This window comes from Plectropomus leopardus, chromosome 10, assembly GCF_008729295.1.
Source record: "Plectropomus leopardus isolate mb chromosome 10, YSFRI_Pleo_2.0, whole genome shotgun sequence".
NCBI classification, from domain to species: Eukaryota; Metazoa; Chordata; class Actinopteri; order Perciformes; family Serranidae; genus Plectropomus; species Plectropomus leopardus.
The window spans coordinates 14,995,520-15,011,801 of record NC_056472.1 but is presented as its reverse complement, the minus strand read 5'-3'; the positions used below and the strand labels follow the sequence as shown (position 1 = coordinate 15,011,801).

At 39.6% G+C, this 16,282-nt stretch overlaps 3 protein-coding genes across 3 annotated transcripts; 1 reads left to right on the top strand and 2 right to left on the bottom strand.

Moving 5' to 3' along the window:
• Positions 1 to 137: 137 nt before the first annotated feature.
• Positions 138 to 3,954, top strand: LOC121949516 (oocyte zinc finger protein XlCOF6.1). Its single transcript, XM_042495230.1, has 2 exons — positions 138 to 279; positions 1,786 to 3,954. Exon 2 carries the CDS (start codon positions 1,844 to 1,846, stop codon positions 2,879 to 2,881), a length of 1,038 nt encoding a protein of 345 aa, XP_042351164.1. The 5' UTR covers positions 138 to 279; positions 1,786 to 1,843; the 3' UTR covers positions 2,882 to 3,954.
• prmt2 (protein arginine methyltransferase 2) lies at positions 3,212 to 10,270 on the bottom strand. Its single transcript, XM_042495229.1, has 8 exons — positions 10,030 to 10,270; positions 9,739 to 9,930; positions 8,176 to 8,337; positions 7,146 to 7,310; positions 6,620 to 6,795; positions 5,661 to 5,790; positions 5,145 to 5,281; positions 3,212 to 4,209 (listed from the first exon to the last, which is right to left on the bottom strand). Exons 1-8 carry the CDS (start codon positions 10,114 to 10,116, stop codon positions 4,017 to 4,019), a joined length of 1,242 nt encoding a protein of 413 aa, XP_042351163.1. The 5' UTR covers positions 10,117 to 10,270; the 3' UTR covers positions 3,212 to 4,016.
• Positions 10,271 to 10,447: 177 nt separating this feature from the next.
• On the bottom strand, positions 10,448 to 15,611 carry ercc1 (excision repair cross-complementation group 1). The gene is made up of 9 exons (XM_042494872.1): positions 15,515 to 15,611; positions 14,855 to 15,274; positions 14,515 to 14,618; positions 14,153 to 14,252; positions 12,850 to 12,926; positions 12,379 to 12,478; positions 11,741 to 11,812; positions 11,545 to 11,613; positions 10,448 to 11,454 (listed from the first exon to the last, which is right to left on the bottom strand). Exons 1-9 carry the CDS (start codon positions 15,572 to 15,574, stop codon positions 11,392 to 11,394), a joined length of 1,065 nt encoding a protein of 354 aa, XP_042350806.1. The 5' UTR covers positions 15,575 to 15,611; the 3' UTR covers positions 10,448 to 11,391.
• Positions 15,612 to 16,282: the final 671 nt, after the last annotated feature.

Sequence of the window (16,282 nt, the reverse complement as noted above, 5' to 3'; positions counted from 1 at the left end):
TGATTTATATCTATAGCGATCTTCTGCCAGTTTCCCGTCATCAGCTGTTTGCCTGTACTGTCCCTCTGACATTATCGCACAGTTACTCCGCCACTCGCTAGATGCTGCTGCAGCCTGCGTCTCCGCTAAAACCGGGCTGCTTCTTGCAGGAAACCATAGCAGATGAAATACGATCTCCTCTGTCCGTTGTTAACCAGGCAGTGTTATTGAGATGTATAACTCCGTTTACAAGATAATCATTTTCAATACATGCATTAATTCATACGAAGAATGAACGCGGTATGTAAAACACTTTGTTTATGCGCCATTACTACCATCGTGCAATTTCATTGTTTAGGGCGAAGCGAGGCCTACGACACAGCTGATCGGTTGTCAAGCGAGCTAGTGTATTATTTCTGGTTGTCAGATTTGCATGCCGATTACAGTATTTTGGCTTGTTCAGTGATCCACGTAATCAGACCAGCTTTGTATTTTCTTGCAGTGACATACAGTATAGCTTCAGTAACGAGGAACTAATTAAAAAGTAATCCGTAATTTAGCCTTTGTGTTAACCTAGTAATTAGCTGAGATACGCATGTTTAAACATAAAACAGAAAATTGGTTTTATTTCTTTCAAAAGCACACACAAAAATATTGAGCAATTTGGCAAAATATATCATGCAAAGTGATCTGAAAATTAACTTGGATTATTAAATAAGATTTGTTATTAATAATAATAATAATAATAATGCATTAAAAAACTAGGGTAATGTCTAGAAAAACAGATTTGTCTTTTTCTTATTTATGTAAGATTTTTAAATGTTTTTTTTTTTAGCACATTTTCTTTTTTTGTTTGCTTGATTGATTTTTTTTTTTTTTTACTTTTCTTGTTTTTTCTTATTATTTTAAGGTAATTTTGTTGTAACTTTTCACTAATTTCTTGCTAATTTTTGGGCTATTTCTTGTTCAGCTGCTTGGTGCCTTCTTCCTGTGTTTTTGAAAGAAATCAAGCCAGTATGCACAGGTTTCAAGTAGTTAATGCATGTCTACCCTGAGCTGTATCACAGCAAAGCATAACAAACATGGGTGGATTATGACACAAAGGCCCCTGGGCATAGATATGAAAAGTTAAATATAGTTAAAAGACACAGACTTTGTGATGGTTTTGCATATTTGTAGTAATTATGTGCCTTTTTGTAGTCTGGCGACCTGTTTTGTAGTTGTTGGGATATCTATGCGGAAATTTTCTCTCATTTTTGTCACTTTGTTTCACATTGTTGTTGTTTCCCCCATTCTATAATTGTTTTTTGTCCCTTTTCATCTTTTTGTGGTCTTTCTGTCTCAATTTGTGGTTGTTTTTTTAGTCATTTGGGTGTCTTTAGTTTTTTTTAATTTTGGGTTAAATTTTGTTTTTTTTTTTTTTTTTTTACATTTTGTGTCGCTTTGTAATAATTTTGTCTTTCTGGTTGTTTTTCCCATTTTTTTGTACTTACTTTGTGTGTATTTACAGATCCTTTTTGTCTCTGTGGTCATTTTTTCTCTTTATGGTTTTGTTTCTTTAGTTTTGTGATTTTTGTTGTGTTGTAGAAATTGTGTCTTGTTGTGGTTGTTGTAGTCAATTAGTATCTCTTTATGGCTGTGTTACACATTTGTTATAGTTATGTGTGTCTCTTTGCATCTCTTTGTGGACATTTTGAGGATCCTCTTAATCAGTACATGTTCATTTGAGTGACATTTTGCAGCTGAAGGCTTGGTAGGCCTGTTCAGTAATCCATCCATGATAACAAATGTCTTTATCACTTTCAGATGTTCCTATGATGTGTGAAAAAGTGGAAACCCTGCCACTCACGTTATAAATTGCACCATGTTGGATAAAACCGATGATAAAGATCAACAAACGGAAAAGTGCTCGGACTGCGGATGCAGGCTACCAGAGCCCAACTCTGATTCAACTAACACTTCTGAAACAGCCCCTCTGAAACAGCAGCGTGTACACAAAACAGCCAGTCCTTCCAAATGTTCATCCTGCGAGGCAGGCAGCAGCCTCCCGAATGGGCAACGTCCACACCGCCGCCTCCGTCTGGACCCTCACAGCTGCGGTTTGTGCTCCAAAACCTTCATCTCCTCCGCCCACCTGACCCTTCACCTCGCCTCTCATAACAAGGAGAGGAAGTTCAGATGCAGCACCTGTGGCAAGTACTTCCATCAGTCCTCCCACCTGATGGCACACAAAGTAATCCACAGCGGGGACAGGCCGTTTAAGTGCCCACAGTGCGGTAAGACCTTCGGCCGCGCCTCACATCTGAAGACCCACCAACGGCTCCACACAGGCGAGAAGCCCTTCAAGTGCACCCACTGTGACAAGTCGTTCACGCAGAAGGCTGGGCTCCTGGCACATGTTCGTCTACACACAGGAGAGCGGCAATTCAAGTGTGAGGAGTGTGGTGCGGGTTTTCGCTCTCTGTCACTCTTGCTCTCTCACAAGGCTGCAGAGGCATCTGGGCATGCCAAACCAGCGGTACAACCACCAGCAATAAACCAGCCCCAGAAGACACAGAGTAGCTCAGAGGATCTGAAGTGTGGTGTGTGCTGCCGCACCTTTGTACGATCATCCTACATCAGGCTGCACATACGCCTCAAAAAGGGACAGCGTCCTTATCACTGCAAAGTGTGCAACAAGACCTTTGTCAAGCTGGATACGTTTGTAAACCACTGCGATAAACACTTAAGGCAGAAAAGGGAAAAGAATATGGCGAAGGCGGCTAAAGACAAAGTTGTTAAACCTCCCCTGTTTGTCCCACTCTCAAGGCCTCCTTCTCCTGAATCCTTACCCACTCAGCCTTTATCCTCAGAGGTCAACACGCGCGCCAGAGCAAAAGCAAAGAGTAAGACGGAGCCATGACCAAGGAGTGCATCTACTGAGATAAAAATGGTCTTTAACTAAGAAATGTGCCACTGCATATAGTAGTAATAAATGCAGGACAGTAGTTTCATGTTGATGTAAAAGTTACATGTTTACAAGTGATCAGAGAAAGGGACAACGAGCAAATATGTAGATGAATAATTCCGATGATACAGTCATGCATTTTATGTCAACATGATTTTATTAATTGTACAGTTATTTTATTTTAAAGAATTTATTTTAATTGTTTATGTATATTTTTAGGTACCACAATGTTGTTTTTAATGCCTGTAAGGCTAACAATTTAGTAGAATTGTCAGTGGCGTGAAGTGTTCACTCTAATCTGTGAATATAAAAAAAATATTTGTAACCATTATAGTTCATGGTTAATCTGTTGTTTATTTAAACCCATACAAGCTTACTGGCATGTACAATAGCACTTGATCCATGTACCATCAATGTAAATTAAATGCCTATTGTAAAACAATATGCACATAGAGTAGAAAATAATCATAAAAGCATAGTGTGGAGGACTGAGCCATTTCTTTTGTTGCACCTTGAGACCGCATATCTGTTCAAAACAAATTTGTGTGTTTCAGACATTGTCCTCTATAAAGCCTCTTTTTCCACTTAGGCCAGTGAGCGCTCAAATCAAAAATACTGTAACGCTCCACAGTTCATTCTCAGCTTGTAAATTCTTTCCTTAAAACATGGTTTGTACTGTGCTGTATCACCTACACCTGTACTTACGGGGCTAATGTGGGACTGCATTTGCCATCAGATGGACCACCTTTGACTGTCACACCTTATTCCAGGTCAGCAGCAGCTCACAGCTGAAACCTCTCTCACCCAAAACTCAACAGGACATGTGTTAGACTGTTTTCCTGTGGATCTCCACCAACGATGACAATCTGTCACCTCCACATGGGGAAACTCTTTGTCCCAACCTACGGACAAAGAGCAAAAAAAGTCACTTGAAGGACACCATTTACAAATCGAAAGTAAAAAATGAGACCCTTGGGAATCACAGTGCATGAGAGTGAGAGATGCAACCACATGCTGCAAAAGACAATAAAACAATTTACAAACCACTGTGTGGACATAGTTAATGAATTAGATTAGGAGAGTGCAACATTTAAGATGAAATGCTTGCCTGGCAGCTGTCTGTGTCCTCTGTGCTGCTGTTGATGCTCCAGTGCAGGGTAACGGTCATGTGGCGTCTCCAGACGGGGTTCCTGCGCAGGAGAATGGTTCCACTGATGGAGTCTCCAGCATACACACTGACCGGCCTGTCCAGCATGAACAGAGTCTGCTTCCAGTGTGTTGGCCTGCAGAGGAAAGAGTCTTATTGTCATGCTTGGCAGTTTATGGCTCTTTCAAGACACTTTGTAAACTTTGTTTTTTAGATTTCAAGGGTGGCTCCATAATTTTCTTGAAGGTTTGTGTATCATTCCAGTAGTCTTGCTAATATATTCAAATTGTAAAATTTTAATTTTTAGTGTCTGTTTTAGTATCAAAATGCTATTTTCCCACACCCCTCTAACATTTTCCTATATGACGTGACAATTTTCTTTACAACGTTTTTGCAATATATAGACCCACATACTGCTGTCGACACCATGTTAAGTTCCAAAAGTCACAAAAAAACACAACAAACTAAACGATCAAGTCACCAGTAACCCAGAAACTCCCATGTTCTGTTATGTAATGCTACTTTTGTTGTCAGTGGAGTCTGGTGGCTTTGAAGAGGGCAGTATAACAGCTTCAGTTCCTCATCATGAAGGACTGTCTGACGGCAAGGTAGAGTGGTAAAATATTTTTAATCTATAGTACCCTTAAAGTGATATGGATATTTTTAGGTGGTCCTTTTAGGAGGCTAAAATATGCCTTGCTGCTGCTCCCGTCCACAGCCACAACATTCCATTGACAGACACAGAAATTTTACCTCACAGAACACAGAGTTGCTGGTGTTCCACTGCTTAAATAACATTTTCACAATAATAAAATACCACCATCTTACATTTCCATGCTCAAATTTTCCAAATCTTTTAAGAGTATTGGAACATTATTTGCAACCTATAACAGAGATACATGCAGACATTTTTTGCAGTACCTATATGTTTGCCCCTCAGTAATTTTATAATTTGAATTATCTGTATGGGCTGTTAAACATTGCTGTTCGGGCTCATGAGCACTGCTGTTAGCGAATATTTCTTCATGCTGTAGCAGCACAACAGAGTGAGTGAGTGTTTTTTTATTTTACTCAGAATTAGGTCCGGTGTTTAGCTCCACTGTAGCGCCTCCCGTCTCCAGGCTCTCAAAGTGAACAGTGAACCAGGCTGTGAATCCATGGAAAACACCAGACTTTTCCACACAGAAATGAAACTGACCCTTTATTTCCTGAGAAATGAAACACAGGGCTATCTCAGTTAAATATTGCAGTTTACTATTCCGTTTGCACATGCACAATTGCACTGTTCAAATTTGCACTGTACTGTTTTATTTGCACTGTTCTTTCTACTTCTATTGCAAATTTCTAAATTTCTTCTATTGTAAATTTTTAAATTTCTATTCATATTTCTTTTATATTTGCTAAACGTTTTTTAGGCATTCTGTGGACAGCAAAGTAAGAATTTCATTGTACAGGGAAACATGTTTCCATACTGTGCATATGACAATAAACACTTTGAATCTTGAATCTTGAATCTTGAATCAATGTGTGTGAGGGTGGAAATATTACTCTCACATGCACGCACACACACACACACACACACAATACCTCCAAGTCTTTGACTTGCAGAGTGTACATGTCGAGGCATAGGACATCACAGGGAGCGGTGAGGCAGTCATTGGGCTCAATGAGGTGGCTGAACTTTGGCTTGGTGAAGAACTCCTGCTGAGCCAAGGGCCTGCAAAGATGAAATGTTGGTCAACACTATGGTGAAATGAGGTTGCTGCCACAGATAACACTACACAAAAATCCAAGCACAGCACTTTTGTGTTTGCTTCCATTGTCAAAGGTTAAAGTAAAAAAATCTACCGCTTTTTAATGCGCACAAAAGCAGTTTTTCTTTTATTTAGACTGGATAAATGAACCTTGGATTACCTTGGATTTGTGTATTTATAAATGGATGTTCAATATAGTTGTGATGTGTTCCCAGATCAGTCATAGATCAGTATGTTTGCAATGTGTATGTTCAGTCATTCATTCATTCATTTTCTGTAACCGCTTGTCCTTGCAAGGGTCGTGGGGGGGCTGGAGCCAATCCCAGCTGTCATCGAGCAGAAGGCGAGGTACACCCTGGACAGGTTGCCAGACTATCGCAGGGCCGACACATATAGACAGACAACCTTTCACGCTCACAGTCACACCTAAGGGCGATTTAGAGTCACCAGTCGATCTGAGCTGCATGTCTTTGGAATGTGGGAGGAAGCCGGAGACCCCGGAGAGAACCCACACAGACACGGGGAGAACATGCAAACTCTGCACAGAAGGGCCCCTGCCCATGGACCGAACCCCTTTCCCACCCGGGTTCAAACCAGGGACCCTCTTGCTGTGAGACAACAGTGCTAACCACGACACCACCGTGCTGCCGCAATGTGTATGTTTTCCTCAGAAATTCAAGGTAACATGGTGTGACTACTATTAAGTCATTTTGCAAGTGAAATCTGAGTATGTACATAAAAAATATGAGTCAAGACAATGTTCAGTGAGAACAGCTGACTAATGGCCCTTACTGAAGAGGAGTGAAGTCCAGACCGTAGGGCTGCTCCCAGAAGGCCATCTTCTCTGCATAATAGCTGTTGGCCTGACACGGCACCAAGCTGAGGGCCGCAGACGAAGGCCACATCACACCGCCTTCCTTCAGCCAGCGGTCCCTGGCCAGCAGAACTGACTCCACCATGAACTCAAACTAGACCAGAAGAAGGAAACATGATCAATCACACAAACATTGTTTACATATCACCTGTATTCAGGTTAATGCAATATATGAGATAGAAAGATAATAAAAATGTCATTACTATATGCTGGTGTAAGACTATGAAAAACAAGCGCAAGAATTTTAAAATCAAGACGCAAACTGACAGCCAATCAATGCATGGACTTTGGTGATGTAGTATATTTAAACCTGAATGAGACTGACAGCAGAGGAGCATGATTGACATCCAATGAGTCTGTAATAACACTGAGATTAAGCATCTAAAGTTGAACAAATCTTCACACAGTAGTTTGTATTATTAGTAATGACAGTGTCATTATTACCAGCAGGCAGTTTCCCATCCACTCAGACACCAAGACGTCCACCTGCTCAGGTAGCTCGATCTCCTCAGCTCGTCCCTGGAGCACCGTGACCACCTCCTCACAGCCGTTCTGCTTCACCAGCTGTCTGGTGTACTCTGCCATTGAGCTTGCCTCCACGGCATATACCTACAAAAGAAACAAAAAAAAGATAGACACTGTATGATGTTTTTGCCATTTAGTGACAACTGTTGTCCAGCAGATGGGAGTAGTATGCCAGTGTTTAATGTGCAGTGTGAGTAAACTGAGTAGTCTGGCACATTCTCTGGAATTGTATTATCATTTCAGATGAACTCTGAACTTTGGAATACATTTTTGGGTAAAAATGAATTATGCTAAATTCTATTTTTTTGTATGTTACTTACTATAAAGTTGTACAACTGGCCACATCAGCTGCAAAAAGCATATCACACCCAAATCTCAACTGTCGGCTGTCAAGCTGCATTGCGTTTAAAACAGGCACCAGGTTTTCACAAGAGAGAGGGTGTGGAATTTAAAAAAAAAACAATATCTCTGATTGTGCTGCGTTAATTTTGACCATTTTTTAAAAAATGTCCATCCCCTTGCACCTACAGGTATGAACACGTTTGCACATGCATGATGCAGAAATAGAAATCTCCATGACATTCTCTACATGTTTTTTGTTGATGTACAATTAAGGATCTGAGCCAAACTGACAATACCAGTAATTTTTCAGTCATGCCCTCCCTTTCAGAGGCCAAAAAGTAAAGTTTATGACACCACACCCCATAATTTTTTTAATCAATTATTAACAATATTTGGGGGATCAACCAATAAAAAAGGATAATGTTGATTTTTTGTGAAATAAAGGTTAGCATGATACCATCATCCAGAAATTAATCATACTTCTTAACTTCGCATCACCCCTTATTTTGTCCCTGGTTATCTACGCCCCATCTGCAGTAGTTCTATGCTGCCCCACAGTTTGAGAAACACTGGATCATACACTGTGTGGTCATGCTGTTGACGTTACCTCTGAGGGTTGTGCCAGCTGAGCGCAAAACAGGCTGATGATTCCAGTCCCGCAGCCCAGGTCCATCACCACCTTATTCCTCAGGGAGGCACTGTTGCTGATAATAACCTGCCGGTACGCCTCAGTGCGGCTCTTATCTGACAACATCTCCAAATGAAGCCTCTGTGTGATGACCCCCCCACCCCAAAAAACATATAAAACAGAATAATTGATATGATTTCCTCATATCAGTACAATGTGTGACAAACATAGTCAAGACAGTATTGGCAGTTTTGTCCTTTAAGACCAAAAGTATAACATATTGAATAAAGATGACATTATGAGTTATTTATGTATTACAGATACAGATAAAAAAAAACAGTTTGAAATAATCAAATAGTTGTTATAACTTAACTACAATAAGCTGTTTACTTTGATTAAGACTGTGTGATAAAAGTGGCATTACTAAATAAAATGGTCATTGAGAAAATGCTGTTGTGAAATCACATTTCATTCATTTCAGTTATATTGAATAACTTTGTGTGTTTTTAATATGAATATTTAAAATACACAAAATGACTGTGGCTGGTGGCACCCACATGAACAAAGGACCCAAGGTTTCCCAGCAGCACATTGCATTGTAACAAGATGATCAATTTCAGTCACGTCATCTGTCAGTGGTGTTAATGTTTTGCCTAATCGGAATATGGCCATTCGTGTTTTCACGTCAGCCACTGTAGTTCTTCTATACTCCAAATGCCACTAAATCCTACACACTAGACCTTCAATGCAAAATTGAGCATGCCACCACATATATATATTTTTTTTTAAAATTCTGGGCAGCTATTGTTTTCATTAAATTTCAGTACAGAATGACAATAACTGCGAACAGACTTGAAAACTTTGTTGAGAGCTAATTCATCACCACTTTAGTTATTGCCCTAGGAAGAGTAGTGGTTGCAAAGTTCACAACTTTTGGGATAAAAATAAACTATTAACAATTTCCACTTTGTAATAGAGGCAGGGCGAGTTCTAAAACCTCTTGCCGCTTGGTGCATTCTAGGAAATGCTGACCTGAAGAGGTTTGTATGAGCAAGGGGAGGGTTTCTGGAGCAACTTTACCTACTTTCAAGGTACATGGAGAACAGAGATAAATCAAAGACGAAGAAACTCCAGCAACTATGGAAGTATTTAGAACATTTTTATTGCAAGACCAACACATTGCAGCATGTGTTCTAAACACTACATGTGTTGCTGGAGTTTCTTTGTCTTTGACCTGCAGAGGATTAAAAGTAAATGGCTGGACAGCAGTCTTTGAGATCTAATTAGCTTATCAATTTGGGGTTTTCTACCAGCACTTCTTGTGCTCAGCTACTCTTCCTGAGGTTTCTTTTTCTCTTTTTCTTCCTAACTTCCTTAAAAATATTTAATTTATTGTTCATCATTTAATGTTCAACAGCAAAACTATGGTTCTGCACAAAATGGTTTACATACATTTTTGTGTACCTAACTTTGTTATGCTGATACACAAATGCATGTTTCTCAAAATCACTTCATAAAGAATATTACAATCAAGTTTCTGACCAGTGTCCCATAACTGCCGAAGTACTCTTCATCTTGCCATGGGTCTTCCAGAGAGGGGTCCTCCTCCTCCTCCTCCTCCTGGCGCAGGTAGCTGGCAGGAGCATAACCTATGACCCCGTGCAGCTCTGCCCACCACCACTCTGCTGAGGGCTTCGCGTGCACGAGCAGTCTGTCCCCGCTGCTGAAACTTAACTGCGGGGGGAAAAAAAGCAGCACAGTTAGAGCCACACACAATTTTTCAGCAAATATGTGCTGATATTAGACTGCCCAATGTCTGTGTGCGTCTCTAACCTGGTCACTGCCACTTCCAGTGAAATTAGACAGGGCAACATATTCTTCAGCTGATGCATCCTCCTCCTCCTCCTTCACTGCCTGCATGACTAACGGCGGTTCTTTCGACTCGCCTGCTGTGTAATAACTTGCAACTATCCTCTCACGAGAAATAACTGGAGTCTCTACAAATAAAGAAAAACTGTATATTAATGTGAAATGAGCGGTAAAGCCATCATAACTACACTTCCACTGGCATGCAACGAACACTTCCTGTTTTGACGTTAACGTGCCTTCACGTGCTGTCGGAAATATGGGAATTGTAAATCAAATGCAATTGAAGGATCCCCAAAAAACATGATTCGCCAGATTGTGTGTGCGAATTGTGATTTGCGGCATTTATGTAACAGCATTGTACAGCAAATGTTTGGCATTCAACGTAAAATGTATTTATTTTAGTCGTTTAAATGTAAGTATGACATTTATTATATTGGAATCGCGCACATCACATTTTGTTTCTCATTGTACCACCAAAGCCAATTTCCACTGCGCTCTCACTGTTACTACAGCCTAATGTAGATCACAATTCACAGCACGTAATGTAACAGCAGGACACTTCCAAAGATGGCAAAGGATCGGAGGAGCACCTAAAGGCAGCACGGGGCTCTACAATGGATAGGAAACGATACAATTTAAAACACTGATAACGTTAGTCTCCAGTTAAATCATTTTTTGCACATTTTAGAGCGGTGTTACTCAAAAAAGACTTACTGCTTTTAGTTTACCTTTTTTTTTTTTAAAGTAACCTCACTGCCCATCTTCATATTCAAAGTGGAACCAAATTACTCATTCAAATACAAATGTATACTGTAGTTATTATAACGAGAAAATCCAAATCTGCAACACATTCAGAAGTTTAGTGTTGGTTCAAGCTGTGGTAACATCCCCCCTCTTTCTCCTATCAAAAAGCTCAGTTTCAATGTCCATGTTCCACCTCCTTAAATAGATATATTTGCAGACATCGAAGACCTCCCTTTGGTTTTGAGAAAACTATAAAACAGAATTAAGGTGCAATATACAGTATACACAAATAACAAAATATTTATTTACATAAAAATGAATTCAACATGCAAAAACTGTATCAAGCCATAACAGAGACTTGATGTGCAGCTCTGGATGCTAGAGTTCACACCTGAAAGTCTCTAGACATCGCTCCTAGCTGATTCTCAGAGTGGTCAACATTTCTTCACTCCAGCAAATCAAGTGTTTGTAGTATTTAATTCATTTGTGTGACTGTGTGTGTGTGTTTGCATGCTGTTCAACATGACAACCAACTTCAAAAATTTCTTTAAGGAATGCGTCACACATCCTTGATAAGTTGTTTCAGCTGTCTTTTGTCTTCGACTTGAGGAAGGGCTTATGCAGCACATCGTGGAGTCGCCGAGCCTGCAAACACAAAATGTCAACACAATAATTTTGAGAAATGTTCTATCAACCTTCTGTATACTCATATGGTGCACATTTACTTTTTCTCACTTTTTGTGGCCCGAGGCCTGGACAGAGAACCAAGTCTTCCTTAGAGGCACTGATGATTCCTTCAACAGACTGGAAAAAAACACAAAATTCATCAGCTCAGTATGAAAAGATTAAGCCTGTGGATATGTCTGTACATATAAACTGAGCGTAATAAAGCAGCAATATACGGATGAGTTTTCTTTGTAGTGGTGCTCACCTGGAAAGTGGACAGCAAGGTCATGGCATCGGTCTTGTTTATGGACTTTACAGTGGTCAGGCAATCAGTAACCTTAAAACATACCGAACAATCAGCAGCAACATTCAAAGACTGAAAAACACACTGGAAAATAGTCTTGTTGCATTTCTGTGTGACTACATCATATTCGGTCAATCACATTTAAACGCCTTCCATATTCTTATTTTTTTCTTTTTATTTGTGACTTTTACTACCACAGCTGCATAAGGACAGAATCTTTTACAACACTTACAATCACATCACCCATGCAGTGCAGATACAGCATAATTTGCAGGACAATTGCCCTGCTTTTCTTTCCTCTACTTTCATTTTCTTTTTTCCTCATTGTTTTTGTTAAAAGACAAAGAGAGGCAAAAGAAAAAAAATAAAGAGTTCAGTATGGACAGACGCACGTGAGCCTGCTCACCCACTGAAGCGCACACACGCACCTGCGAATGCAAGTGAGCACAAGTGGATATGGAAGCACGCCACGTATGCCTCCACACCCGCCCACCCCCCTAAACACACATGCATACCCAAGCGGACCCATCCAAGCACCAACTATAACCTTCCATATTTTTCAATAACAATCTTTACTGGAAAACAACAAATCCACACACCTTTGACAGATAGTTTTTTTCAACTTGCTCCTTCAGTGCATCTGCTGGTTTCTTTTCATATGACTTGTATGTTTCCAGGTAACGGCCAGCCTCCTCTGGACTGTTAAATCCACAGGAAGACAGTATTACTTATGTTTATTTATTCATTTCTTTTTACTTGTTCATTTTACAGAACTACGTGATTCTTGATCCTGGCCAGAATAAATAACATAATAATAAAACAACATATTGTATGGATGTTTCAATTAAATGTTTGAAATATGAATATAAACTACATATCAATTACAAGTCAAAGATGTATGACATAACACATCAAAAGATGGAGCAACTAACTTAATAATTTGATTTCTCATTTTTTTTAGGTGGCAAAGAAAGGATAATAGAGAAGTAAACTTTCAAAACTGTTTCCAAGAACGCTCTTTTATTCCATCTGAGTCTTGTAGCAAACTGCTCATCTGTGGCAGGTCTTACCTCCAAGCCAAAATGAGAGTGCAGTCAGCCATGATGCAGATGCGAGCCAGCTCCTTTAATGCATGATGAGGATCTTTCTGTGATGATGTGTGACGATGTCAGTTAGACAGGCTACAATTCATTTCAAAACTGGTTCAGGCTATAGATACCCTGAACCAGATCTGAGTCTTTCTCATACACTATCTAGTATTTGTGAACTCTGGCATTTATATCTTTCTACATACAGCACAGAAACTGTCTCCAGCTGCAAACTTCAGACTTAAATTATACCAACATTAGCAAAATTTATTCCACTGAGGCAAAATATACTTCACAAATACTTCTGTATGGATAGCTTACATTACAGCTGTCCTTTAATGGTTTAGTGTTTTGTATGGGCTGTTCAATTTTGTTAAATATGAAATGCCGAACATTCTTATCCCTGTACTTTAATGGAAAATTACATTACTAATGTGAAAGCTGTTGTAGTGAACTAGCAGGGTATTTTTATCTGTGGTTTTGTTATCAACTTGCTTTAAAGTCTGTTTTTGCCACTAGTATTACCAGATAACCAGATGTCTTCAAGTTTTCTTTTCTCTTATAGACAGTTAAATATTAACATGAAATCAAAGTGAACATCAGCAAAGGGAGTATTATTCTTAAGTTTCGAACAGAATTTAGGCAGCCGCTCTTACTTGCCACAATGAACAAAGGTAAATGTAGTTTTTAAAAATGCACGTCACAGCTTTTAAAGTGCTGTGTCTGGAATGTGCCACAAGAGTAATAATAATATATTTGTTTACTGCAAACGTTAAAGCAGAAACTACATAAGAGAAGGCATGGGTCAAACAGGCATATTAATACATGAAAAAATAAATGTATAATTTCAATTTATTCTTTTTTTATTTTATTAATTAGTCTTATATTTCATGTGTATACATTTTTTAAATGCAAGGCCAGATCAATTATATTAAACACTGGCAAACTGATGTATATTAGAAATAGGTACTAGTAGTTAACAGAGTAAAATAGGAAATTTATGACACCTTTGAACAGCTGCCCTAGCTAATCAGAATTTAATCAGATTTGATATGCAGATATCAACTGATTAAAAAGGCCATCTGATAATCTGATAATGAACTTCCTTTGTCTTCAAAGTTTCTTAAATATAGTACTAACAACAGAATATTACCTTTCAGGAGTTAAAACAATACTGTTCATGAAACATAGTACTTTCAGCTGTGAGACAGACAGTATTGACTTAATTATTCATTTTGTCCATGTGAAATTCAATGTTTTGATTACAAAATATGTTTTCACTTACCACATCTACTTGTACCAGTAACACCCGCAGGGTGAAAGTCTGTCCAAGCTGCTTGAGACGATCATGGATATAGTTTGGATTGAGATTGTGATACCTCAGACTTCATGCCAGGCCCAAAACCAACATCACAGCAAAACAAAACACACACGAGAGAAAAGAAAAAAGGCGTGAAAAGGGGGAAGTTTGCACAACAAATATTGAAGAAAGAAAAAAAAATCTGCACTCTTTAAAATAATTTATACACAGTTGAGACAACATTGCACAAAACAAGGCACACATTGTTTGCTTCTCTACATACACATACAAACACATCCTCTGGATATCAAATACATACATGCCATTGTTGAGACTCAAAAACCCACCTGAGGAAGAGCGCACAAGTTGTTTGGCCCAAGACATAGTCTGGTACCACTTCGCCAAACTCCCACGGGACACTCCTCACAAACTTCAGGATGGGATTTCCCCGCTGAATAAGTAAAAACAAACATGTGATTACATACCTGCACAAGCCAACCTACAAACCTGAAAACAAACAACTCCAAGCTAACAAAGAAACATCAGCTTTAGTATCAACAAACTAATATACCCAGAGACTGAATGGGAATAAGATGTGTAGATGACTGATGTATGAATGGGGAGAGTTGGTGATTTCGTGTATAAATCACTCCCTACATATACACATGTCAAGATGCTGATGTCTACCTGTCGAGGACTGACAATGATGCTGCTCCCAGACCCTGCTGGTTTTGGACCCAAGCCTGGATCTGACCTTTGACAGTTCCCCTCCTTTTGGTCTGTAGCAGCCCCCTGTGTCTCCTCGTAACTCTTTCCTTCAGATCCACCTGCAGTCTCTTTAGCACAGTCCTGAACTGTCTCGCATGCTCCTGCGGCAGATGTCACTGAATCTGACTCAGTTTGTTTCAACTTGGTAACTCCAGCACCTTCAATCTTCGGTGGTTTGGTGGGACCTCCTCTCTGGGGAGGAGCAGCGTTGCTTTTACTCTGGACGATGTATTCTGCATAGGACAGGGGCTGGACCACGGGGACAGGCTTTGCTGGAGATGAGTCTGAGGCTGAGGTGCTTTGTCCTCCTTTAGATGAAGACTGAAACTGAGGCTTTGGCTGGAATGTAATTACATGGAAATCATGTCTGAGAGCCGTGAAATTAATTACAAACAACCACTCACGTTTATGGAAAGCTGTCCTGTAACAAACGTCTGTTGCTTTGTTGTTCAGCTAATTAAAAGTCTGAAAAGTTGTAAAGCTATTTACCAACGGGAAAGCTAACGTACTGTAGCTAACGTTAGCTAGCTAATACCTAGCCGCCATAAAAGTTAGCGTTAATTCTAGTAAAATACTCACCGGTGTTCTTTCTTTGGTGAAAGCAGAGTCGTCAAGATTGATGTTAAATCTTCTCTTCATGTCTTTTAGCTGATTGAGACTTTTCAAGAAAACACATGCGACTCACTGGTGAGATTCAAGACGCTACTATCAACAGCGGCACTATGACGACGTCCGACTTCCTTCAGAATAAAAGCACCGTCTCGAAATCTGCATCTCCGCGGTGCCATTCAATCTGTAAACCGAAAGTCTGAAAAAGCGCGACGCTCAAGTCAACCTGCGATTTGTAGCTGAGGAGAGAGTTAAGGGGAATGTAATTCGCAATGCTTACTGACCGATTCTTGGCCTTTTTGCACACCCTTCTGTGGTTAAAGCTTGTTCGTTGTCTGAAATGCAAAAAAGGGACAATTCGCTGCATTTTTCACACGTAAACCATAGTGCACTAGAATATACATCTAAAACTAAAAATTAATCTCCTAAAGGGCTCTGGTAGACCACAATGAACCACGTCTCTCTCGAAAAACACTATACTTATGTCAAATCTGGCCTAGACTATCCAAGACGGGGTAAAAATTATTTAAAATAAAGTTTCACATTTGTGAAACCTATTTTCTATTTGTTAAAGTGCGAAAAAAAAGACAAAATTGCAAAAAACACAATAAATCTCCCTGTGCATTTATGTTGCATATACAATAAACACATTTCTTTTTGTTTCACGTTCTTAGTCAGTTTACTTGGGCATGTTGGAGAGGAGGGTATGGAAGATTATATTCAGTGTACAGTTATGTT

What these genes read in the sequence shown, in the direction of transcription:
- ercc1 (XM_042494872.1), bottom strand. Translation starts at nt 15,574, where the DNA reads ATGAAGAGAAGATTTAACATCAATCTTGACGACTCTGCTTTCACCAAA. An exon ending in TCATTGTCAGTCCTCGACAG is followed by an intron (nt 14,619 to 14,854) that starts GTAGACATCAGC and finishes TTACTTATTCAG; the next exon opens with CGGGGAAATCCCATCCTGAA. An exon ending in TACTGGTACAAGTAGATGTG is followed by an intron (nt 12,927 to 14,152) that starts GTAAGTGAAAAC and finishes ACATCATCACAG; the next exon opens with AAAGATCCTCATCATGCATT.
- prmt2 (XM_042495229.1), bottom strand. Translation starts at nt 10,116, where the DNA reads ATGCAGGCAGTGAAGGAGGAGGAGGAGGATGCATCAGCTGAAGAATAT. An exon ending in CTGGAAGTGGCAGTGACCAG is followed by an intron (nt 9,931 to 10,029) that starts GTTAGAGACGCA and finishes TTCCCCCCGCAG; the next exon opens with TTAAGTTTCAGCAGCGGGGA. An exon ending in GGATGGGAAACTGCCTGCTG is followed by an intron (nt 6,796 to 7,145) that starts GTAATAATGACA and finishes CTTCTGGTCTAG; the next exon opens with TTTGAGTTCATGGTGGAGTC.
- LOC121949516 (XM_042495230.1), top strand. Translation starts at nt 1,844, where the DNA reads ATGTTGGATAAAACCGATGATAAAGATCAACAAACGGAAAAGTGCTCG.